Source organism: Amblyraja radiata, chromosome 8 (genome assembly GCF_010909765.2).
Source record: "Amblyraja radiata isolate CabotCenter1 chromosome 8, sAmbRad1.1.pri, whole genome shotgun sequence".
NCBI classification, from domain to species: domain Eukaryota; kingdom Metazoa; phylum Chordata; class Chondrichthyes; order Rajiformes; family Rajidae; genus Amblyraja; species Amblyraja radiata.
Window position 1 is genome coordinate 81,815,569 of NC_045963.1, and position 25,889 is coordinate 81,841,457.

General features: G+C 46.1%; 1 protein-coding gene across 1 annotated transcript in view; it reads left to right on the forward strand.

Annotated features, from left to right (window-relative positions):
- aplf (aprataxin and PNKP like factor) overlaps positions 1 to 25,889 on the forward strand; it is a 143,697-nt gene that overhangs the window by 7,975 nt on the left and 109,833 nt on the right. The window contains exon 5 of the mRNA XM_033026343.1: positions 1,448 to 1,574. Within this exon, the coding sequence (XP_032882234.1) occupies positions 1,448 to 1,574 (127 nt within the window). The remainder of the gene's footprint in view (positions 1 to 1,447; positions 1,575 to 25,889) is intronic.

Here is a 25,889-nt window from a genome sequence, read left to right on the forward strand (position 1 = left end):
AGTGAAAGACCAGGAAAGGTTATTCTACACTCGTGAGACAGCTCGTGTTCTGACAATCTGGTAGATGCATTGTCATGTGTAGGAAAGGACTGCAGATGCTGGTTGACACCGAAGATAGACACAACATGCTGGAGTCACTCAGCGGGACAGGCAGCATCTCTGGATAGAAGGAATGGGTGACGTTTTGGGTCGAGACCGTTCTTCAGACTGAGAGTCAAGGGAGAGGGAGGCACAGAGAAGTGTAAGGTGCAAAATCGAGATATCAAAGGAGATGCAGATCATGGAAAATATAATAGATCATTGTTTGCTACAACTTGACAACGAAGCAGACAGAGCTAAAATGTAATCAGGGGGACAGCCAGAGAACTAGGAAGGGAGGGGGATGGAGAGAGAAGGAAAGCAAGTGTTACTTGAAGTTAGAGAAGTCAATGTTCATTGTCATCGTCGCTTCTGCTGGATTTAAATAGTTGATCTGTTTAATTAACTGATTTTAAATTCCCATACTGATTTGAATTTATGTGTGTAGAGTAACAGTCCAGTAGCATGCCGCTTTTTAATTTAAGTTTTAAGATGACCAAATTGCATATCTTTAAGTAATATGCTTCAATTTCTATAAAACCTTTAATAAAATATCTCAAGGCACTTCTTAGTTCTGCTGAAGAATCAATACAGAGTGAGCAGCTGAACATTATAGCATAGTTGTCTTTGATGAGGGAACATCTGGTACATATGTTCATAAGTGATAGGAGTAGAATTAGGCCATCTGGCCCATCAAGTCTACTCCACTATTCAATCATGGCTGATTTACCTTTCCCTCTTAACCCCATTCTCCTGCCTTCTCCCCCTATCTTTGCCCCATGGAATAATTAGCAGGTGAAAACAAGTCAAAAGCTGCTTGAATGTCAATTTTTTCAGATCAGGAAAAATTCTGCACAACTTTAATCCACGATTGCTAAGCAATTGTCTTTTTGCGTGTAGACATATGGTGAGGGTGAGATGTAGCAAAGTCTTAATGTCAGGACAGGTTAGGAGGGATATGGACCAATCGTGGGCAGGTGGGACTAGTGAAGCTGGGACATGTTGGCCGGTGTGGGCAGGTTGGGCAGAAGGGTCTGTTTTCCACACTGTATTACTCTATGACTCTAATGGGCCTGTCCCACATAGGCGACTGCCAGGGACTAGTTTTAATGGAATTCACCTATGACACCTGGTGACAACCTACAACAGCACCTGCGACAGCACCTACAACAATGTACGACAGCAAATATTGTCGCCACTGTCGCCGAAAACATTTTCAACATGTTGAAAGTTTTGCTGCCGTCGCCTGTAGTCGCCCAAAATATCTCCTAAGTGGGACAGGCCCATAAGTCTGCACATTGCCATTCCACGTGGCAAAAATGCCACGCACATTGTGAGATTGGCAAATTATTATTTTTTGTTCTTGCAGTCAAAGAATGAGCAACAGAAGAACGGTAACTCACTTTATCCCGAGCAGAGGAAGAGGGTCTTGCCAGCTTGGATGCTGCAAGGTGTAAAAGAAATACAAAGCACTTCATCTTCTATCAATAAACAAGGTAGAAATATTCTGTAAGCTAACAGCAAAACAGTAAATCTTCTTTTGATGGATGACTTTTATTTAATACATTTTCCAGCTGGAATAGGTGCAGGAGGAGGCCATTCGGCCCTTCGAGCCAGCACTGTCATTCAATGTGATCATGGCTGATCATCCCCAATCAGTACCCCGTTCCTGCCTTCTCCCCATATCCCCTGACTCCACTATCTTTAAGAGCAACCAGTGCAACCAAGATATTTCATAGCTCGTAGTTTAGTTGGAGTTCGTGTTGTTCAATAGCCCGATGGTTATTGGGAAGAACTGTTCCCTGAACCTGGACATCACAGTTTTCAGACTTCTGTACCTTTTCGCCCGATGGCAGGAGTGAAATGAGAGCATGGCCAGGGTGGTGCGGGTCTTTGATGCTGTTGGCTGCCTTTTTGAGGCAGCGTCCCCAATAGATCCTCTCGATGATGTTGAGGTCAGTACGCGTGATGGACTGAGAAGTGTCCACCACTTTTTTAAAATCTTCATTCCTGGGCGTTCGAGTTGCCGAATCAGAGCGTCCTGCAACCATGCTCTCTACCGCACATCTATGGAAGTTCAAGAGAGTGTTCATCTGCAAACTAAATCTCCCCAATCCTCTGGAAACATTCCTCAATCCTCTATGAAACATATAAGATTGTTAAGGGTTTGGACACGCTAGAGGCAGGAAACATGTTCCCGATGTTGGGGGAGTCCAGAACCAGGGGCCACAGTTTATGACAAAGGGCTAGGCCATTTAGAATGGTGATAAGGAAACACTTTTTCACACAGAGAGTTGTGAGTCTGGAATTCTTTGCCTCAGAGGGTGGTGGAGGCCGGTTCTCTGGACACTTTCAAGAGAGAGCTAGATAGGGCACTTAAATATAGCGGAGTCAGGGGATTATGGGGAGAAGGAAGGAAAGGGGTACTATGTTGTGGATGATCAGCCATGATCACATTGAATGGTGGTGCTGGCTTGAAGGTCCGAATGGCCTACTCCTGCACCTGTTGTCTAGGACTGGATGGGCGTTCTTTATGATTGCATCAATGTGCTGGGTCCAAGACATGTTTGCACAGAATGGAGGGACATGGATCATGTGCAGGCAGAGGAGATTAGTTTAATTTGGCATCATGTGGAACATTGTTTAATGTGGATGAAAAACTGCAGCAAGTAAGAATTTCACTGATCAAGTTGCGTTGGATATGAGAATTAAACACTAAAGACTCTTTGGGTGAATGTGGAAGGTTTCCATATTCTATTCCACGAAAAGCAAGTAAGTACTTCCAATTTTCTTGCCACTATTTAACCAACATCATTGCTGTTGAAGTCTTATGTGAACATTAACTACAGCCTTTCCTTCATTATAAAGATGTTTCATATTTTAATGCATTTCATTGATTGAATCATTGAGTACATGGAAGATCATTTGTAAAATGGTTATATAATTTATTTGACAAAGATCTTTGTATCTTCTTCAGCTGGAGAAAGGTCAATGTTGTTCCTTTACTTAAGAAGGGAAATAGAGATAATTCTGGAAATCATAGACTGGGGAGCCTCGCTTCATTGATGGAAAAGCTGTTGGAGAGGACTCTTTGGGATACCATTTGTTTTAATTTGGAAGAGAACAGTTTGTGTGGGGCAGGCCATGTCTTACCAACTTGATTGCATTTTTTGAGGAAGTGTGGAACGTTGTTAATGAAGATTGGATACTGTTGGACTTTAGTAAAGTGTTTGGCGAGGAGACCACGCAATACGCTTGAGAGGTAGAGACGAAAGAAGATGTCAGGCAAGCTGATTCAGTGCGATGCTTGCAGTATGTGGGAGGTCAAGGACACCGCTGGTGCCTCTGGCTGCTACAAATGCGAGAAGTGCATCCAGGTAGAGCTCCTGAAGGGCAGTACGATTGTTACACCTAAGGTACTGGAAGAGAGAAGGTGGGAGACAGTGAGAATGGGAGGGAAGCATGGAATGCCAACGTCCCCGGGTGTTGTACCTCTTGTGAACAGGTTCACCCACTTAGAAGCTGTCGGGACAGAAGAGGTGTTTACACTGGGCGGCGGACTGGCTTGTGATGCGAATAGGGCTGTTGAGCCCAAACCAAAAAGGCCTAAGGCAGGCAATGCCATTGTAGTGGGAGACTCCATTGTGAGAGGTACGGACAGGGGTTTCTGCGGCAACAGACGGGATGCGAGGATGGTGTGCTGCTTTCCTGGTGCCAGGATCCAGGATGTCACGGACAGAGTGCAGAAAATCCTGAAGGGCGAAGGTGAACATCCGGAAGTGGTAGTGCATGTCGGCACAAACGATGTCGGAAAAAAGGGGATGAATATTCTGCAGCGTGACTTTAGAGAGCTCGGTAAAATGCTGAAAAGCAGGACCTCCAGGGCTGTTATCTCCGGTGTGCTTCCAGTTCCTCGTGCTGGCGAGAGCAGGAACAGGGAGATACGGGACCTGAACGTGTGGCTGAGGAACTGGTGCACGGGGCAGGGATTTAGATTCTTAGATCACTGGGATCTGTTTTGGGGTAAGGGGGAACTGTACAAAAGGGACGGATTGCATCTTAACAGGTGTGGGACCAGCATTCTGGCAGGCAGGTTTGCCACTGCTACACGGGTGGTTTTAAACTGAATAAGGGGGGTGGGGTGTCGAATGGGATAGTGGAAGATGGAGTTAAAGGGAAAGGGTTTCTTAAATGTGTGAGCCTAGAGACAGAGGGGTGTAAAATGAGGGTAGAAGCAATGGGTAGCAAGGTGAAAAGTAAAAGTGGCAGGCAGACAAAACCAGGGCAAAAATCAAAAAGGGCCACTTTTCAACATAATTGTATATGGGGTAAGAGTGTTGTAAAAACAAGCCTGAAGGCTTTGTGTCTCAATGCAAGGAGCATTCGTAATAAGGTGGATGAGTTGAATGTGCAGATAGCTATTAATGTCTATGATATAGTTGGGATCACGGAGACATGGCTCCAGGGTGACCAAGGCTGGGAGCTGAACATCCAGGGATATTCAACATTCAGGAGGGATAGAGAGAAAGGAAAAGGAGGTGGGGTAGCGTTGCTGGTTAGAGAGGAGATTAACGCAATGGAAAGGAAGGACATTAGTTTGGAGGATGTGGAATCGGTATGGGTAGAGCTGCGAAACACTAAGGGGCAGAAAACGCTGGTGGGTGTTGTGTACAGGCCACCTAACAGTAGTAGTGAAGTTGGAGATGGTATCAAACAGGAAATTAGAAATGCGTGCGACAAAGGCAAAACAGTTATAATGGGTGACTTCAATCTACATATAGATTGGGTGAATCAAATTGGCAGGGGTGCTGATGAAGAGGATTTCTCGGAATGTATGCGGGATAGTTATCTAAATCAACATGTAGAGGAACCAACGAGAGAGCAGGCTATTTTAGACTGGGTATTGAGTAATGAGGAAGGGTTAGTTAGCAGTCTTGTTGTACGTGCCCCCTTGGGCAAGAGTGACCATAATATGGTTGAGTTCTTCATTAGGATGGAGAGTGACATTGTTAATTCAGAAACAATGGTTCTGAACTTAAAGAAAGGTAACTTTGAGGGTATGAGACGTGAATTGGCCAAGATTGACTGGCAATTAATTCTAAAAGGGTTGACGATGGATATGCAATGGAAGACATTTAAAGACTGCATGGATGAACTACAAAAATTGTTCATCCCAGTTTGGCAAAAGAATAAATCAGGGAAGGTAGTACATCCGTGGATAACAAGGGAAATCAGGGATAGTATCAAAGCGAAGGATGATGCGTACAAATTAGCCAGAAAAAGCAGCATACCGGAGGACTGGGAGAAATTCAGAGACCAGCAGAGGAGGACAAAGGGCTTAATTAGGAAAGGAAAAATAGATTATGAAAGAAAACTGGCAGGGAACATAAAAACTGACTGCAAAAGTTTTTATAGATATGTGAAAAGAAAGAGATTAGTTAAAACAAATTTAGGTCCCTTGCAGTCAGAAACAGGTGAATTGATCATGGGGAACAAGGATATGGCGGACCAATTGAATAACTACTTTGGTTCCGTCTTCACTAAGGAAGACATAAATAATCTGCCGGAAATAGCAGGGGACCGCGGGTCAAAGGAGTTGGAGGAATTGAGTGAAATCCAGGTTAGCCGGGAAGTGGTGTTGGGTAAATTGAATGGATTAAAAGCCGATAAATCCCCAGGGTCAGATAGGCTGCATCCCAGAGTACTTAAGGAAGTAGCTCCAGAAATAGTGGATGCATTAGTAATAATCTTTCAAAACTCTTTAGATTCTGGAGTAGTTCCTGAGGATTGGCGGGTAGCAAACGTAACCCCACTTTTTAAGAAGGGAGGGAGAGAGAAAACGGGGAATTACAGACCAGTTAGTCTAACATCGGTAGTGGGGAAACTGCTAGAGTCAGTTATTAAAGATGGGATAGCAGCACATTTGGAAAGTGGTGAAATCATTGGACAAAGTCAGCATGGATCTACAAAAGGTAAATCATGTCTGACGAATCTTATAGAATTTTTCGAGGATGTAACTAGTAGCATGGATAGGGGAGAACCAGTGGATGTGGTGTATCTGGCCTTCCAGAAGGCTTTCGACAAGGTCCCACATAAGAGATTAGTATACAAACTTAAAGCACACGGCATTGGAGGTTCAGTATTGATGTGGATAGAGAACTGGCTGGCAAACAGGAAGCAAAGAGTAGGAGTAAACGGGTCCTTTTCACAATGGCAGGCAGTGACTAGTGGGGTACCTGCAATGCTCAGTGCTGGGACCCCAGCTATTTACAATATATATTAATGATCTGGATGAGGGAATTGAAGGCAATATCTCCAAGTTTGCGGATGACACTAAGCTGGGGGGCAGTGTTAGCTGTGAGGAGGATGCTAGGAGACTGCAAGGTGACTTGGATAGGCTGGGTGAGTGGGCAAATGTTTGGCAGATGCAGTATAATGTGGATAAATGTGAGGTTATCCATTTTGGTGGCAAAAACAGGAAAGCAGACTATTATCTAAATGGTGGCCGACTAGGAAAAGGGGAGATGCAGCGAGACCTGGGTGTCATGGTACACCAGTCATTGAAAGTAGGCATGCAGGTGCAGCAGGCAGTGAAGAAAGCGAATGGTATGTTAGCTTTCATAGCAAAAGGATTTGAGTATAGGAGCAGGGAGGTTCTACTGCAGTTGTACAGGGTCTTGGTGAGACCACACCTGGAGTATTGCATACAGTTTTGGTCTCCAAATCTGAGGAAGGACATTATTGCCATAGAGGGAGTGCAGAGAAGGTTCACCAGACTGATTCCTGGGATGTCAGGACTGTCTTATGAAGAAAGACTGGATAGACTTGGTTTATACTCTCTAGAATTTAGGAGATTGAGAGGGGATCTTATAGAAACTTATAAAATTCTTAAGGGGTTGGACAGGCTAGATGCAGGAAGATTGCTCCCGATGTTGGGGAAGTCCAGGACAAGGGGTCACAGCTTAAGGATAAGGGGGAAATCCTTTAAAAGCGAGATGAGAAGAACTTTTTTCACACAGAGAGTGGTGAATCTCTGGAACTCTCTGCCACAGAGGGTAGTCGAGGCCAGTTCATTGGCTATATTTAAGAGGGAGTTAGATGTGGCCCTTGTGGCTAAGGGGATCAGAGGGTATGGAGAGAAGGCAGGTACGGGATACTGAGTTGGATGATCAGCCATGATCATATTGAATGGCGGTGCAGGCCCGAAGGGCCGAATGGCCTACTCCTGCACCTAATTTCTATGTTTCTATGTTTGGCAAAGTCCCTCGTGGTAGGCTAATTTAGAAGATTAAGATGCGTGGAATCCATGATGATTTGGTAGTTTAGATTCAGATTACAAAGGTATGCCGACTGAGAGGGCCATGGTGGTGCTGTGGTAGAGTTGCTGCCTTACAGTGCCAGAGACCCGGGTTCAATCCTGACTACGGGTGCTGTCTGTACAGAGTTTGTACGTTCACCCTGTGACCGTGTGACATTTTCTCCAGGTGCCCTGTCTCCTCCCACGTTCCAAAGACGTACAAGATTTTAGGTTAATTGGCTTAGATAAAATTGTAAATTGTCCCTAGTGTGTTGGATAGTGTTAGTGATCGCTGGTCGGTGCAGACTAGGTAGGCCGAAGGGCCTGTTTCCACATAGTAGAGTATCATTGCACAAGAGGAATGGAAGATAGAGGAAGAGATTACGCAAAGATGCAAAAACATCAGGGTTGACGTTGTGGGTGACTTTCACTTCCCTAATAATGCCTGGGACTTCCTCTGATGAAAAAGGCTTAGATGGGGCAGAATTTGTCAGGTTGCATTGGTTTTGTTGAAACAGCATGTGGATAGTCCGACCAGAGGATGGACCACACTGGACCTTGTGTTGGGAAACACGTCTGGCCAGGTGACTGGTGTTACAAGGGGAGAGCCTTTTTGGAACAGTGATCATAACTGCACAACATTTAAGAAACTTATAAATAACTTTGGGGGAGAAATTGCTCAATTGGTGTAGGGAAAATTACAATATTATTAGGCAGGTTCTTGGTTCTTGGTTTCTTGGTCCTCCAAAATATTCCAAATGGAATTTAAACTGGAGGTGGTGGAGGGATGACAAGCCAGAAAGGGTTATTGGGAAGAAAGAGCTACCTTAAATGTAGTTGCATCTGGTTGGGTAACTATAGTTGGGTGGAGATTATTCCATGCTCTAATTGTGCGGGGGAAGAACGAATTGCTGTACACATCTGTCTTTGTAGCTGGAATCACGAATTTGATCGAATGCCCTCGTCTGCTCCTAATTGGTTTGGGTTTGGTGTAGGTCTTGTAATCTATGTCGAGCTGACCATTTAACATTTTGTAAAAACAGGTCAAACGGTGAGCTTCACGTCTTCAGGTACCAGAAGGGTAAATCGGCAAGGTCTACATCTGACATGTGGGAGCTGTTTAAAGGCAAACTGACCACAGTTTAGTTTAATTTAGAGATACAGTGCTGAAACAGGCCCTTCGGCCCACTGAGTCTGTGCCGACTAGCGACATTAACACTACCCTACACATTTCTACCAAGCCAAACCTACAAACCTGTACATTTTTTGAGTGCGAGAAACCGAACATCTCGGAGAAAACCCATTTAGGTCAAGGGGAGAATGTACAAACTCTGTACAGACAGCACCCCTTAGTCAGGTCTCTGGCTCCGCTGTGCCATCGTGCCGCCCTACAGGAAAGAGGAGGGACAAGGATTCAAGGGAATGGAACACTGGATTACCAGAGAGGTTTTAAATTTGGTCAAGAAGAAAAAGAAAGAATATGTAAGATTTAGGAAGATGGAATCAGATGGGGCTTTTGAGGGAATATAAAGCAAGTTTCTAAAGAACATGAGCATAGAAATAGAAGGATCAGAAGGGGCCATGAAATGCCATTGGCAAGTCGGATTAACAAGAATCCTAAACCTTTGTATACGGCACATAAATATGCAGGGAATTTTTTTATTTAGCGAATGCAAAGTCCTTTAGCCAAGCAGTTGCCTCTTGATCTGCTGTATGAAGGGTGACAAGTCCTCCTTTGAGTCTTTGTTGAGGGCATGCTTCAATGATGTGTTGCATTGTTTGCTGCTCCCCACAAGCACACCGTGGGGTTGGGCTGCTGCACCTTTTGTGAAGGCTGGCCAAGCAGGGGCCATGTCCAGTCCTGAATCTATTCAGCGTCATCCACTGCTTCCTTGGGAGATTGGTGCCAGGGACCGGTAGGGTGGGGTCTGACACCAGATGTTTATTTGGGACGTCCTTGGACTCCCATTCCTTTTTCCAAGCTGATTGGATGGTGAAATCAGCTGGTGGTGGGTTCTTCCAAATTGGTCGTCTAGATGGAAGTCGAGCAGTGGGTGGGTTGAAGATGTCCATGTGAATTGGCAGGTGAGGGGAGTTTTTGGTGTTTTGGAGCATCCTTTGAGTGAGGACTACTCGCCGGATGTGTGGAGGGGCTATGTTGGATAGGACAGGGAGCCAGGGGAGTGGTGTTGAGCGGATTGTTCCTGTGATGATCCTCATTGTTGAGTTCAATTGGGTGTCCACATGATGTGTGTGGAATGACCTGGACCAAACGGGCACAATATTCGGCTGAAGAAAATGCAAGGGCTAGTGCTGAAATGCGCAGTGTGGGGGCTGCTGCCCCCCACTTTGAGCCAGCAAGCTTACTGAGGAGATTGTTTCTGGACTTCACCTTAGCTGCTGTTCTTTTGAGATGTTCCTTGAAGGATAGGGTCCTGTCAAGGGTCACTCCGAGGTAGGTTGGAGTGGGGGCATACTTCAGTTTGGTCCTGCTCAGATAGATGTTTGGTTCTCTTGTGGCTTCTGCATTATGGAGGTGGAACACACTGGAGACCATTTTTGCTGGGCTTGGTTTTAGGCGCCAGGTTTTGCAGTACTCGTCCAGTTTAGCAAGGTCTTCATTGAGCACCTGTTCCAATGTACCAAAATCTGGTGCTTGGAAGGCCAAACAGATGTCATCTGCATAGATGAATTTGCGGGATTTGGTGGTGGGTAGGTCATTTGTGTAAAGGTTGAACAAGGTTGCGGCTAAAACTGACCCTTGCGGGAGCCCATTCTTCTGCGTTCTCCATGCACTCTTGTTCTGTCCAAGGTGAACTCTGAACCTGCGGTTGGAGAGCAGAGATTTGATGGTTTCTGATGCCCAGGCAGGGAGCGCTTTGGTGAGTTTTAGGAGGAGGCCTTTGTGCCACACAGTGTCATAGGCTGCGGTGAGATCAAGGAACACTGCCCAGGTCTTCAGTTTGTTCTCGAAGCCGTTTTCAATGCAGGTGGTTAGGGCCAGAACTTGTTCTCCTGTGCTGCGGTCCTTGCGGAAACCTGCCTGATCCACACTGAGAATCTCTTCTACTCCTGGAGATATACGTTGTAGTATAAGGCGTTCTAAGATTTTGAGTGGGACGCAGAGTAGAGAGATTGGGCGGTAACTTGCTGGTAGTTTTTCGTCTTTGCCAGGTTTTGGTATAGCAATGACTTTTGCTGTCCGCCATATCTTTAATAATAATAATAATAAATTTTATATTTAATGGGCGCCTTTCATACAAAATCTCAAGGACACCTTACATAGTAATCGAAATTAAAACATATAATCGGAGTAAAACAAGTAATTAAAGACATCACAATGACACAAATTAAAAACAGAATTCAATCCAAAAACAGAAAATCAAAAACACAGTGTGAAGAGAGAGCAGCGGCAACCAATTCGTGCCAGCGTCCACTCTCCCTTCACGGCAGCCATCTTGGACACAGACCTACAGGACTACAGTTAGACCAAAAAAAAAATCATCCCCCCACAGTGGATAGCACTGTGGAGGAAGGCACAATGTCCAGTCCCCACCCCATGTTCACCCCAAAGTCAGGCCTATTGGGGCCACCGCAGTTGCCTCTACGGAGGCCCGATGTCCCTGGCCGTTCTCACCGGGTGGTCTTGCCCCGGCGTCGGGAGAGTCCTTTCGGCGGCTGGGCCACTTGGAACGGCCGCTTCTTGGTTGGAGCCCGCGGCTGCCGAAGCCGACAAGGCCGCGCCGGTTTGGCGCTCCCAGGCTCCAGATGTTAAAGTCGGCGACCGCTCTCCTCACTGCAGCCTTGCCGCCTCTACGCACGCCGTCTCTCCGCTCTGCAAACCCGCAGCCCGGAGATGTTGCTCACGGCGGTCCAGCTCGCCAGAGCTCTAGCGCGGCGACCCAGGCAAGGCATCGCCCGCTCCGCTCCGCTCCGCTCCAGCGCTCCAGCGCTCCAATGCAGTGCTGCCATGCAGGCCGAGGTGCTGGGTGGTTCCCGCCAAGAAACGGCGCTCCAAGCCCGCTGGTAGGCCACGACGACGGGTCGACGGGCAGCCCGGAAAAAAGGCTGCCACACCGACCAGGTAGGGACCTATAAATAACCTAACACCTACCCGCCCACATTAAAAGACCATATCCCCTACAAACAAAAAAACAGGACTCACTAAAAACTAGAAAAAAAACGAATTTAAGACGGACGGCTGCTGCTAGCAGCCGTTCACCAAGATGGCTCCTCCCCCTTTGTCATATCTTTGGGATGGAGTTAGTCTGTATGGCCCTAGTGTAGAGTTGTGTCAGCCAGGTTAGAGCTCGGGGGCCCAGGTGTTTCATGAACTCTGGAGAGATGTTATCATAACCTGCTGCCTTTCCACATTTCAGGCCCTGCAGGACCTTCTCCAGTTCAGCCACCTCGAAGGGCTCAGGGTTTCTTTCCTTTCCAGGTGTTCGTTGAAGTGTCCTTAGCTCTGTTGCGACAGCTCTTCTGGTGGACTTGTCTTGGGATGCTTTTGCAATATTCAGTAGGTGGGATGCAACCTGGTTGGGTGTGACAGAAGGTCGGCTTTGGGTAGGGGGTTTCTGTGCAGCTCCTAGGCGGCGGATGAGGCTCCAGCATTTTCTGCTAGAGTGGGTGAAGTTTAGCTCTGTTACTGTCTCCTCCCATTTCCTTTGCCGAGCTGAAGATAGTGATTCAATGAGATGCTCTGCTATCTCAGGGTCCCCTGATGTTTTGTAGGTTTGTAGGAGGGCAGCGCTTTCTCCATCCAGGCATGGGACGTAGAGGGGACGGTAGCCTCTTGGAATTGTTTTGTGGGCGGCTTTATAAATGGCGCTGCAGAAACGGTTGTATGCTTCATCTACAGTGATGGTGTGGAGTGGGATGGTAACAACACTCTGGTCTAGAGTTTCACTGTATTTCTTCCAGTTGGCTTTGCGGAAATTCCAGCGCATCTTTCTTGGACTGTTTATGACTGGGAGGTGTAGGCCGATGTGTATGAGTGAGGGGCGGTGTTGACTGTGGGGGAAATCTTCCAGGATGAGGGTCTGTGCAGGGTAATGGGTTCCATTCAAAGAGCTGACCCAGCACAGGTCAGGAGAGTAGTCCTTGTTCCACCTGGCAGAGTGGAATGTTCCTCTTTGTTTTGGGTCGTGTATGAGAGCAAGGTCATGTCTGGATGCCCAGTCTGAAAGTGCCTCCCCGTCATGATCCGCTGCTGGGTAACCCCAGTCAGGGTGGTGGCTGTTAAAGTCTCCCACATAGAGGACTTGCAGATCCCAGTTGGCACTTGGTGGCTTGTACACATTGACAATGTGGAAACCACCAATAGTTATGGTATCCGAGAAACTTGCTATGGTCAGGTGACTTGCTTCAGCTATCTCGGAGCGCACATAGGTGGCACGTCCATGTTTGGCATGGGGAGCGTAGCAAAGAAGATCAAAGCCATTGATGGTGTAACGGCCCGCTTCCTCTTTGCCAACGTGAGTCTCTTGGAGACAGATAACGTCAATGGAGTGTTGGTGGGCGAGGACTTCGATGAGGCGTCGCTTGGCTGCAGAGAGGCCTTCAACATTCAGTTGTAGTATTCGGAGAGCAGGTCCAACTGCTAGGTGCTCTTAAGGCTGGTTGTTATTGCTGCTTTCGGCTTTGGGATAATGACTAGGATTCTTTAACTTGCTCTCAGGCGTCGTCTTGTAGAATTTAGTCTGCTGGAAGGATCATTAGCTTCCCCAGGCGAGCCTGGGTACTGACGGGGGGCACGACGAGAACGCTGATCCATTGTCCCCCAGGGAATGGAGGTACAGTATCTACATCACATGCCGGCAGAGAAGATTAGTTTAGTTTGGCAGCATGTTTGGCACAGGCATTGTAGGCTGAAGGGCCTGTTCCTGTGCTATGCTGTTTTATGTTCCAAGTGTCAAAGCAGCAACAACTTCTCAATTTCAATGATCACCTGCCGTGAAACTTGCAGCCTTGTTCTTTTGAGACAAATGTGTATGATTACTGCAGGAAGGTTACGTGGAAACAGTATTTTTTTCACCTAAACTGTTGTTTTTTTCACCAAAACAGCATTTTTTTTTGGTTTTGCTTGACCACTTCCAAAGTAACTTTTATGTTGTTTTCCAGTTCCTGATCAAAATTGTGTTGTAACCATTTTGACTGGTGCAATCCAAATAGTGTTCCTAATTCATCATTCGATTTATTTCCATTTGGCATTATGGAAAGGTATAGGAAGGAACTGCAGATGCTGGTTTAAACCGAAGATAGACACAAAAAGCTAGAGTAACTCAGCGGGTCAGGCAGTATCTCTGGAGAAAAGAAATAGGTGACGATTCAGGTCGAGACCCTTCCTCAGACCCTTCTCCAGTCTGAAGAAGGGTCTCGACCCAAAACATCACCTATTCCTTTTCTCCAGAGATACTGCCTGACCCGCTGAGTTACTCTAGTATTTGGTGTCTATCTTCCAGCATTATGAAAAGATGTGTTATATCAGAACTACCAGTATATCAAAGTTAAACCAGCATTTGCAGTTCTTTCCTACCAGTATATCAGTACAGTTCCCTGTGCATCATGGAGAGATTCTTTTCCAGTTATATTCCATGGTAGTGCATTTTCAGTAAATAGCACAGTTGGCAATCAGTTAGACTGACACCACTAACTCCAACTAAACTACCAACTGCTTGGCATCCATTAGAGAGTTCGGGCTTTGTTTTGATTTTGCACTATATCGGGTTTTCTTTATTTATTGAACTTTTCTTTTTCTATTGTTTATTATATTATCTACTGAGCACTGCGTTTACACTGCGTTCGCTGTGTTCACTGCGAGTACGTCGAACAATCCTTGTTCGAGGCGTACCGTGGCCCTATCCCCGTACTCTACCTCCGCTACATCGACGACTGCATTGGTGCTACCTCCTGTACCCATGCAGAACTCACTGGCTTCATCCATTTCACCACTAACTTCCATCCGGCACTCAAATACACCTGGACCATTTCTGACACCTCCCTACCATTCCTTGGCCTCACTATCTCCATCGCAGGTGATAGGCTTCTGACTGACATCTACTATAAACCCACTGACTCCCATGGATATCTGGACTACACTTCTTCCCACCCTGCTTCCTGTAAGGACTCCATCCCCTACTGCAAATTCCTCTGACTACACCACATCTGCGCCCAGGATGAGGTGTTCCAAACCAGGGCATCGGAGATGTCCTCATTCTTTAGGGAACGGGGGTTCCCCTTTTCTACTATAAATGAGGCTCTCACCAGGGTCTCTTCTATACCCCATAACACGGCTCTCTCTCCCCATCCCCCCACTTGTAACAAGGGCAGAGTCCCCCTAGTCCTCACCTTTCACCCTACCTGCCGTCACATACAACAAATAATCCTCCGACATTTTCGCCACCTCCAACGGGATCCCACCACTGACCACATCTTCCCATCTCCTCCCCTTTCGGCTTTCTGCAGAGACGGCTCCTTCCGTAACTCCCTGGTCAATTCATCCCTTCCCACCCAAACCATTCACTCTCCTGGCATTTTGCCTTGCAACCGCAGGAAATGCTACACTTGTCGCTTTACCTCCCCCATGACTCCATTCAAGGACCCAAGCAGTCTTTCCAGGTGCGGCAGAGGTTCACCTGCATCTCCTCCAACCTCATCTATTGCATCCGCTGCTCTAGGTTTCAGCTGCTCTACATCGGTGAGACCAAGCGTTGATTTGGCGATCGCTTCGCCCAACACCTCCGCTCGGTTCGCAATAGCTAACCTGATCTCCCGATGGCTCAGCACTTAAACTCCCCCATCCCATTCCAAATCCGACCTTTCTGTCCTGGGCCTCCTCCATGGCCAGAGTGAGGCCCACCATAAATTGGAGGAGCAGCTCCTCATATTTCGCTTGGGTAGTTTACACCCCAGCGGTATGAACATTGACTTCTCCAATTTTAGGTAGTCCCTGCTTTCTCCTTCTTTCCCCTCCCCTTCCCAGCTCTCCCACAGCCCACTGTCTCCGCCTCTTCCTTTCTTCTTCCTGCCCCCCCACCCCCATCTGAAGAAGTGTCTCGACCCGAAACGTCGCCTATTTCCTTCGCTCCACAGATGCTGCCTCACCCGCTGAGTTTCTCCAGCATTTTTGTCTAACTGCGTTTACAAGCCTGTTTTGCTCCTGCTACAAGTAACATTGCCATTGTTCCGTTTTGGTTCATATAACAATAAACACTCTCGATTTCTGACTCTCTTGACACTATTAATACCAGTTGCTGATGGAAGTACTTGAATGAAAGTAAATGTAAATATTTGTTGATAGGACCATTATGAAAAATATAATTTTCAATTAACAGTTCTGGTTTTAGAGATGCTCTTAAAGCAATTCAAATACTCAGGGTCACAGTACTGGGCAGTGGGCAGGTCTATAGACCAGCACGGGAAGGTAGACGCTCCCGCCCCCACGAGTCTCGGGCAGATGGGGCTCGTCAGCCTGGGAAGGCAGCCCATCTACCAAAATGGCGGCGCCCTGGTTGGCTGCGGCTGCATTGCCTCTCGTTAGGGATAGCGATAAGTTTTCTAAGGTCCGGCTTCATAACTTGCAGCGGGCAGGCTGCAAGTTAACGTACGATCATGGGGCATTACTGAGATTACAACGGTTAAGCAGTAGAGACTGCGTGGACGTTGAACTCGAGGAACGCCTGCACTGTCTCGGACTGCTGTGTCGGGAGAACCCAGCGGCCTGCAGAATTGCGGAGACATTCACAAACACTGGCCGCTACAGAAGAACACGGAGGCGGCGCTACAGAAGACAGAAGCGGGGCTGTCGAGGGGGGTTAACGGCGAGGCTAAAGGCTCACCCGTGGAGGACACCGCTCCCATCCGTTCTCCTGTCGAATGTCCGCTCTCTGTAAAATAAAATGGATTATCTACATCTGGATCTCACAATAAAAAGGGAGGTGAGAGACTGCTGCGCTATAGTTCTGACAGAGACATGGCTAAACTCATCTGTACCTGATGCGGCTGTTAGCTTAGGGGGGCTAACAACGTTCCGGCTTGACAGGGACACTGTTTTGACTGGTAAATCCCGGGGTGGGGGTGTGTGCATCTACACAAACAACAGCTGGTGTAATAATGCTACCGCTGTTTCCAGCCACTGCTCTCCGGACATAGAGTTTTTGACTGTGAAATGCAGGCCATTCTATCTGCCACGGGAGTTTACTGTGGTTAGCATTACTGCTGTATACATCCCCCCCGCAGCCAACACTAAGGAGGCTCTGCGTATTCTCTACCGTTCCATCAGTGAGCTGCAAATAAATCATCCAGAGGGCGTTGTCATTGTTGCTGGGGACTTTAACCAGGCCAACATGAAGACTGTCCTCCCTCATTTCCATCAATATGTGGACTTTGCTACACGTGGAGAGAATACGCTGGACCGGGTCTACAGTAACATCAAGCAGGCTTTCAGAGCAGCACCCCGGCCTCACCTCGGCTCCTCTGACCACCTCTCTGTAATGCTCACCCCAGCCTATAAGCCCCTGCTGATCAGAGAGAAACCCACTGTGAAGCAGGTTAGAGTCTGGTCTGAGGGAGCTACAGAAGCACTCCAGGACTGCTTTGAGTGCACGGACTGGGACATGTTCAGGACAGCAGCCACTCATAACCAAAACATCAATGTGGATGAGTATGCCATGTCAGTGTCGGGATACATACAGAAGTGCATGGAGGACGTCACTGTCATCAGGAACATCACAACCCGGGCCAACCACAAACCTTGGATTACTGCAGAGGTGCATGCCATGCTGAAAGCACGAAATGCGGCTTTTAAATCTGGTGATTTGGGGGCTCTGAGAACAGCGAGAGCCAACCTCAACCGCGAAATTAGGAAAGCAAAGCGCGCCCACGGACAGAAAATCCAGGGTTTCTTCCAGGATGATACCAACACCAGGAACATGTGGGAAGGCATCCGGGCCATAACAAACTACAAGGCCCCTCAGATGTCTTGTAAGGATGACACAGACTTTCTAAATGAACTAAATAATCATTTCAGCAGGTTTGAGGCACTGAACACCACTACAGTGAGGAAATTAGAGCCACAACCAGGAGAACAGACACTGTCTTTTGAAACTGCTGAAGTCCGCAAAATCCTGGAGGGTATTGACCAGCGAAAGGCAGCCGGACCGGATAGCATACCGGGGCGTCTGCTTAGGGGATGTGCCGACCAGCTGGCTCTGGTTCTGACAGACATTTTTAACATCTCCCTGAACCAGGCCATTGTTCCATCATGTTTCAAGACAGCCACCATCATACCAGTCCCCAAAAAGTCTACAATAACCTGCCTGAATGATTACCGTCCCGTAGCACTCACACCAATAATAATGAAGTGCTTTGAGAGGCTTATTAAGCAGCACATGGTTTCTAAACTCCCCTCCAGTTTTGACCCGTTCCAGTTTGCTTATCGCCCGAACCGCTCCACAGAGGATGCTATTTCCTCTGCAGTCCACCTGAGCCTACAACACCTGGAGGAGAGGAACACCCACGTGCGGATGCAGTTTGTTGATTTCAGCTCAGCATTTAACACGATAATCCCCCAGCATCTGGTGAGCAAACTGGCACCCCTAGGTTTCAATACCACACTATGCAACTGGATCCTGGATTTCCTTTCTGAAAGACCCCAGTCTGTGCGGGTGGGGAAGAACACCTCCTCGGTCATCACACTGAGCACCGGCTCCCCTCAGGGCTGTGTCCTGAGTCCGCTGCTCTTCACATTGATGACACATAACTGTGTCGCCAGGTCCACTACTAACCATATCATCAAATACGCGGATGACACAACAGTAGTGGGCCTCATCCGCAATAACGACGACCAGGCATATAGAGAGGAGGTGGAACAGCTCGTGAGCTGGTGCAGCAGGAACTACCTTCTCCTAAATGTGAACAAAACCAAGGAGATTGTCGTCGATTTCAGAAGGAAAATTCAGCCCAGTCAACACTCCACTTTGCATCAACAATTCAGCAGTGGAGCAGGTGAAAAGGATCAAGTTCCTGGGGGTGCATATAACGGACACCTTAAACTGGTCCACAAACATTACATCTCTGGCAAAACGGGCACAGCAGCGGTTGTACTTCCTCCGCAGGTTGAGAAGTTTACACCTCCACCCTCCCATCCTCGCCACTTTCTACAGAAGCACAATTGAGTCGGTCATGACCAGCTGCATCTCTACGTGGTGCGGCAGCTGTACAGTTGCGGACTGGAAGTGCCTTCAGAGAGTGGTGAGGACAGCGGAAAAAATAATTGGGACTTCTCTTCCTTCAATCATGGACATGGGGTACAAGCGCTGTCTGATTAGAGCTAAGGGCATTACCAGAGCCCCCACACACCCACAATTTGGACTGTTTATACTGCTTAACTCTGGGAGGAGGTACCGCAGCATGAAGAGCGGGACAACCAGGTTCTGCAACAGCTTCATCCCCCAGGCCATAAGATTACTGAACAATCAAAAAAACCGAGGCTAGAACTTTTTAAATATCGACACTTTTTAAAAACTTTTTATATATATTTATTATACAGAACCATGCACATGAGGCATTTTTATGGACGCACCTAGCACTTTTACTTTTACTTTTACTATTTACCTGATTGGAGAGTCAAATGCAACAAAATTTCGTTCAAGGTGCACTGTGTCTAGGTGTATATCTGAATGACAATAAAGTTTTCATTCATTCATTCATTCATCTAGGAGAGGGAAAACTCTGATTTAAAACCTCCACTGCCTTGTGACCATATCCAGTCATGGAAAAGGCTCCAGGAGTAAACCTCAAGAAAATCCGGAGTCGGAGCCCCAAGGCAGTTTGTCGTTGTCTACAACCTCGCTCTGGCAGCTCCTGCGACGGCACTGGTGCCAAACTGTAACGGCCCTGCTGTTCCTTTGGATCGATCAGCGACGTGGAGAGGGGACACGTGCTGCATGGGCAACAGCCTGTCCTCCATATGACATCGATCGCCCAGGCTTGCATCCGACCAGGATGCATCACCCATGGTCAGCCATGACCGAGGGAGGCCTACTACTACTAGTACTAACACCCTGATGTGAAAAATCTGTATTTCATTATATAATAGGCAATGGTTCGATTGCAGTCTGTGTTTATTTTATCTTATTCCAATTTAGTCTTATTGAAGTATTCTCGAGCTGCTGATCTTGGCTGGCATTTTTTTTTGGCTATGTTTTTACTACACTTTAAAAAATCTCTACCATTAGATTTCTGAAAGCATCCCAGTAAAAAGGCATGAATAATGCATGAGAGTGACTTAGAAACCATTATGATCCATTTTGATGAAACTATTTTCATTGTTGATGTAATGGCAGAATTCATACGATAATATTAAATAATCTGCTGAAAATTCTACAGCTACTTGGAAGTATATATGAATATTTTTTGAAAGGACCGACACGCTGACGCAGCAGTAGAGTTATTGCCTTACAGCGCCAGGAAGCCGGGTACGATCTTGACTACGGGTGCTGTCTGTACGTTCTCCCCGTGACCGGTGTGGGTTTTCTCCGAGATCTTCAGTTTCCTCCCACACTCCAAAGACGAACAAGATTGTTGGTGAATTGTCCGTAGTGTGTGTAGGATAGTGTTAGTGTGCGGGGATCGCTGGTCGGTGGGGACTTTCCGCTCTGTATCTCTAAACTAAACTACTTTCAGATTAATTGAATGGAGCCAATAAAAACAATGCATTAAGCAACAAAACTCTTAAGAAGTTCAAGACTATTTTGTTTGGGATTTATCGTAGGTTTATGTTGCTTATGGAAGAGATCTCGACTTACACTGGAGCATTATCTACTCCAGCTCAGCTTTTTAAGGTTTCAAGGTTTATTGTCACGTGTACTAATTAAGATACAGTGAGATTTGAGTTACCATACAGCCATACTAAGTGAAAAGCAACCAGACACACAACCTGTAGAAGGGTCTCGACGCAAAACGTCGCCTATTCCTTTGCTCCATAGATGCTGCCTCACCCGCTGTGTTTCTCCAGCATTTTTGTCTACCTTTGATTTTTCTAGCATCTGCAGTTATTTTCTTAGACACAAAAAAACACATAAAAGTTAACATAAACATCCATCACAGTGGATTCCACATTCCTCACTGTGATGGAAGGCAATAACATTCAATCTTCTTCCTCTTTGTTCGCCCTTGGTCAGGGCAGTCAAACCACCGCATTCGGGGCGATCAAAGCCCCCGTCGGGGTGATCGAAACTCCCGCATCGGGCGGTTGAAACTCTCCCAGAGTCGGCCTCTTCTTACCAGAGACGGCGGGCTTCATGATGTTAAACTCCACAGGCCCCACTGTTGGAGCTTCGATCCCCGGCAGAGGGATCGCAAGGTCCGCGATGTTAAAGTCCCGCAGACTCCCACGGCTTGGAGCGCCGCGTCGGTCTCCAGGAAAGGCTGCCAACTCCACGATGTTAGGCCGCAGTGGGGACGGAGATACGATACGGATAAAAATCGCTTCTCCTTCGAGGTAAGAGATTGAAAAAAAGTTTCCCCCACCCCCCACATAAAACAAACCAAGGAACACTAAAACATACTTTTTAACACGTACTAAAAATAACAAAAAGAAGAAAGGACATACAGACTGTTGGCGAGGCAGCCACTGCTGGTGGTGCCACCCAGTGTTCAATGCCTTTGGGAACACTGGACAAAATTAAGCCACATTGGTTCGTTAGCCAGTGGCAGGATTCAATTAGTATATAGTTTATTGGTGTCATTACTCCATGTACACACCTTTGTCACTTTTCCCTAAATAACTCGGGTGCTGTCTGTGTGCAGTTTACACATTCTCCCTATGACTGCGTTGGTTTCCTCCAGGTGCTCCGGTTTCCTCCCACATCCAATTCACTATCTTAGTGAAAGGCCTGGGTAGAGTGGATGTGGTGAGGATGTTTCCACTAGTGTGACAGTCTAGGGCCAGAGGCCATAGCCTCAGAATAAAAGTGACGCAATTTTAGAAAGGAGGTGACGAGGAATTTCTTTAGTCAGGGTGGTGAATCAGTGGAATTTATTGCCATAGATGGCTGTGGAGACCAAGTCAATGTTTTTTTTTTTTAAGGTGGAGATTGATAGGTTCTCGAATAGTAAGGGTGTCAAGGGTTATGGGGGGGAAGGCAGGAGAATGGAGTTGAGAAAGAAAGATAGATCTCCCATGATTGAACAGTGGAGTAGACTTGATGGGCCGAATGGCGTAATTCTGCTCCTACAACTTACGAACATCCCAAAGACGTGCGGGTTTGTAGGTTGGTCTAAATAGGCTGTTCAAAACATCCCTATTTGACGTCTCTGTAAATTGCCCCAAGTATGTAAGGTGGATGTAAAAATGGGATAAGATAGACCTAGTGTGAGTGGGTTTCTTCCCCACAGCGCCGTGTTACCGACACCTCCCAGAACGTGAGCAGCTTGAAGAAGTAAGGGTCTGTCCCACTTGGGCGTCATTTGCGCGTGATTTACGTGTCATCATTTACGCATCACGACGCACGATGCGCGCGTTGTGCCACGCACGTGATGTGCACATGGTGCCCATTACGCGCGCATGCTATGCGGTGACGTAGCCGTGACGTGCGGCCGCTCCCCAGGACTTTGGGATGTACAAAATCTTCGCTCGCCATCTGCGTGACGCGCAAATGACACCCAAGTGGGGCAGGCCCTGTAGGGATTAAACTTTTTAATAGTAGTTTACACTCTGGCAGTGTTCCTTGATATCTAAATTCTATTTAACTATATCTTTAAAAAGTGGAAGATTTTTTTAATATAAATCACAATTGCTAGATTTGTATATACAATTTATTGTCTCAATGCGAGTTAGCGTTGGCATCCATCCTTACAAGAGCTCTTGGCTGCAGTTGCAAATCAACTAGAGTGATAGGTACTTGACATTTATTTCCTTCAAATACTCTTTTTGTCTGTATTTGCTTTTGTACTAGTAAAGCTAAAAGATTATTACAGTAATCATAACATTATTAAAATGAGAGGTGGAGCCTGATGTATTTGGGTAAGAAAACATATTTTTAAGTGTAAGCGATATGATACGAAATGATAAATGTTTATTCATCCCCGGAGGGAAATTGGTCTGTATGAGTGGATGAATTTAGTGAACAGATGATTATCATGGATCAGTCTAAAAGGTGATGAAAATGAGCGTTCGTTTCACCCATATTTTGTGAAACGCTTTGAAAATTGAGTCTTTGGCAGAAGAAAGGAAATTATCTAATCGCGATGAAGTCACAAGGAACTGCAGATGCTGGAATTTCGAACAAAACACCAAGCGCAAGAGGATCTCAGTGGGTCAGGCAGCATCTGTGGAGGAAACGGACAGGCGTCATTTCAGGGCAGAACCCTTCTTCAGACTCAGACTCCTGACCCGAAGCACTGCCTGTCCATTTCCTCCACAGATTTCGCCTGAGCCACTGAGTTACTCTGGCACTTTGTGTTTCACCAGTTTGCAATGTCTGTATTTTTGTGAGAGTTTCTATTTACTGGTGCAGGTGTTGAATTGTTCATTCTCATCTTATTTTTTTCAAACATGGGAATTTGTAAAAGTGCCATTCTTTTTTTTTTAAATTGCATGTGGTATAGCTGCCTGTACCAGTCAGTGCTGTTTGGTTGAGAATTATTACTTGATTTTTGTAAAACAGCCATCTGATTCACCAATTTCATTTAAGGAGAAATAAAACATCTATTTGATTTAGGAGGAAACTATTAAATCGGTGGTGCAGTGATAGAGTTGCTGCCTTACAGCGCCAGGGACACAGGTTCGTTCCTGACTATGGGTGCTGTCTATATGGAATTTTTACGCTCTCTTTGTGACCACATGGGTGCTCCAGTTTCCTCCCACACTCCAAAGACGTACAGGTTTGTAGGTTAATTGACTCGGTAAAGATTGTAAATTGCCCCTCGTGTGTGGGGATAGTGAACGTGGATCGCTGGTCGGCGTGGGCAGGGTGGGCTGAAGGGCCTGTTTCCATGCTGCATCTCTAAACTAAACTAAAAAACGACAAATATAAATTATAATGTATTTCATATTGAAATACTCCTGTTTGTGGCAACCCTAAGTTCTATCTGAAGAAGGGACTCGACTCGAAACGTCACCCATTCCTTCTCCCCAGAGATGCTGCTTGTCCCGCTGAGTTACTCCAGCTTTTTGTGTCTATCTTCGGTTTAAACCAGCATCTGCAGTTCCTTCCTACATATTAAGTTCTACCTTCCTCGATCACCAGCAGAACAGCTATGGAACACATACCTGAAGAACAGCAAAGTGCCACTAGGGGGCTGTAGGTATATACCACAGCTGCAATCAGTAATGATTGTAAAGGAGAAATTCTGAAAAAAATACTCAATTTTCAAACCTTGTATTGCCACAGGCCCATCCAGTTTAGTTTATTGTCACGTGTACCGAGGTACAGTGAAAAGCTTTTGTTGCGTGCTAACCAGTCAGTGGAAAGACAATACATGATTACAGTCGAGATATTCACAGTGTACAGATACATGATAAGGGAATAACGTTTAGTGCAAGGTAAAGCCAACAAAGACCGATCAAAGATAGTCCGAGGGTCACCAAAGAGGTAGATAGTAGTTCAGCACTGCTCTCTGGTTGTGGTAGGATGGTTCAGTTGCCTGATAACAGCTGGGGCAACTGAGTCTGCTGATCTCTTCTGCTTAAGATCCACAAGTAGGACTGTCCTGCTAAACAACCTTAATTATTTCTTCTTCCACAGATGCTGCCTGACCTGCTAAGTGCTTACACCATTTTCTGTTCCAGATTTACAGCATCTGTAGTTTTAATTTTCTGAAGAAGGGTCTCGACCCGAAACGTCACCCATTCCTTCTCTCCAGAGATGCTGCCTGCCCCGCTGAGTTACTCTAGCATTTTGTGTCTGTCTTTGGTTTAAACCAGCATCTGCAGTTCCTTCCTACACGTTTACATTTTCTGTTAACTACAGGAGTTTGCTTCCACCAAACTCAAAATAAAAACATCCTTGCAATGGAGAGCTAGAACATAAATGAATCCCTTTTTAGTAAGTAAAGCACACAGTAGCAGCAAATGAAGTAATTTAAGATTAGGATTCAGAAGGGACCCGACCTTCTGCCCTGCCCTCTTGTTCCACAAATGCTGCCTGACCCTCTGAGTATTTTGTGTTTTGTTTAAGATTCCAGCACCAGCAGTTCCTTGTGTCTCTATTTAAGATTGCTGAAGCATTTTTGGATGAGTTGTATCTCAAAGGGTCTTGCATTAAAAAAAACATTATATTACAGTATAAATCTTTTGATCCAAACGCTCTGGCATTGCTTTCCATTTTGTAGTGATCTCTTTTGTTAAATAAAAAAGATCAGCAAAATGTGCTCATCAAAACAGAAATTATAGCAATTTTTACAGGACTTTGATTCAAAGGCAGCATTTACTGCCGCAGTATCACTATGGTGTCCTTAAAGAGGTAGTTTAGTTCAGAGACACAGCGTGGAAACAGGCCCTTCGGCCCAGGATGTCCGCGCCGACCAGCAATCCCAGTACATTAACACTGTCCTACACACTAGGGACAATTTACAATTTTTACTGAAGCCGATTAACCTTCAAACATGTATGTCTTTGGAGTGTGGGAGGAAACTGGAGCAGCCAGAGAAACCCATGTGGTCACAGGGAGAACGTACAAACACTGTACAGATAGCACCCGTAGTCAGGACTGAACTCGGGTGACTGGGGCTGTAAGGCAGCAACTCTACCGCTGCGCCACTGTGCCGCCCAAATGGTGATTATTCATTCTTTGAATGGTGAATCTCTCTGTATTGGAACTCCTACACAGCTTATTTATTTATATTACTCTCCTTTTACATCGGTTGGAAGCTGCATACTAAATCTCGTTGCACTGACGTGCAATGACAATAAAAGATATTATTATTATTATTCCTGCAATAGGAAGTTCCTATGCAATGTGTAGGGAGGAACTGCAATTGCTGGATTACGCCGAAGATCGACAGTATAGAAGGTATTGAGTACAGCGGAACAGGCAGCATCTCTGGAGGGAAGAAATTGTTCCAATCCAATGTGAAACATTGCATTTTCAAATCAATAAGGTGTGAGACTTGGAGAAACCTGCAGGTTGTAATGTTTTATGCATCTGCTGCCAGACCCTTAATAGTATGAGAGTTGATTTTGACATTCGAAGGAGCTTCTGTGAAATATGGTGGTTTTATAAACAGTACACTGTGCAGCAAATTGCACCAATGATGGATGCAGTTCATTATCAGGGTGTTAAATGTGTTGCCAATCATGGTGGCTGTTTCCAGCTGCTTGAATATTTAATTTTATAACATGTTAGTCCTTTCGTTGAATATTAAATTTTCTTCTTGTTAAGCTGCAGGGAAAGAATAATGTGAAATCGTACTGAAATACTAAGCTATAAGTAATCAATGGTTAGTTGTACAGTACCTGTAGTAGAAATACTATAATGAAGAATCCTTCTGTAACAGCCATCATTGGTGC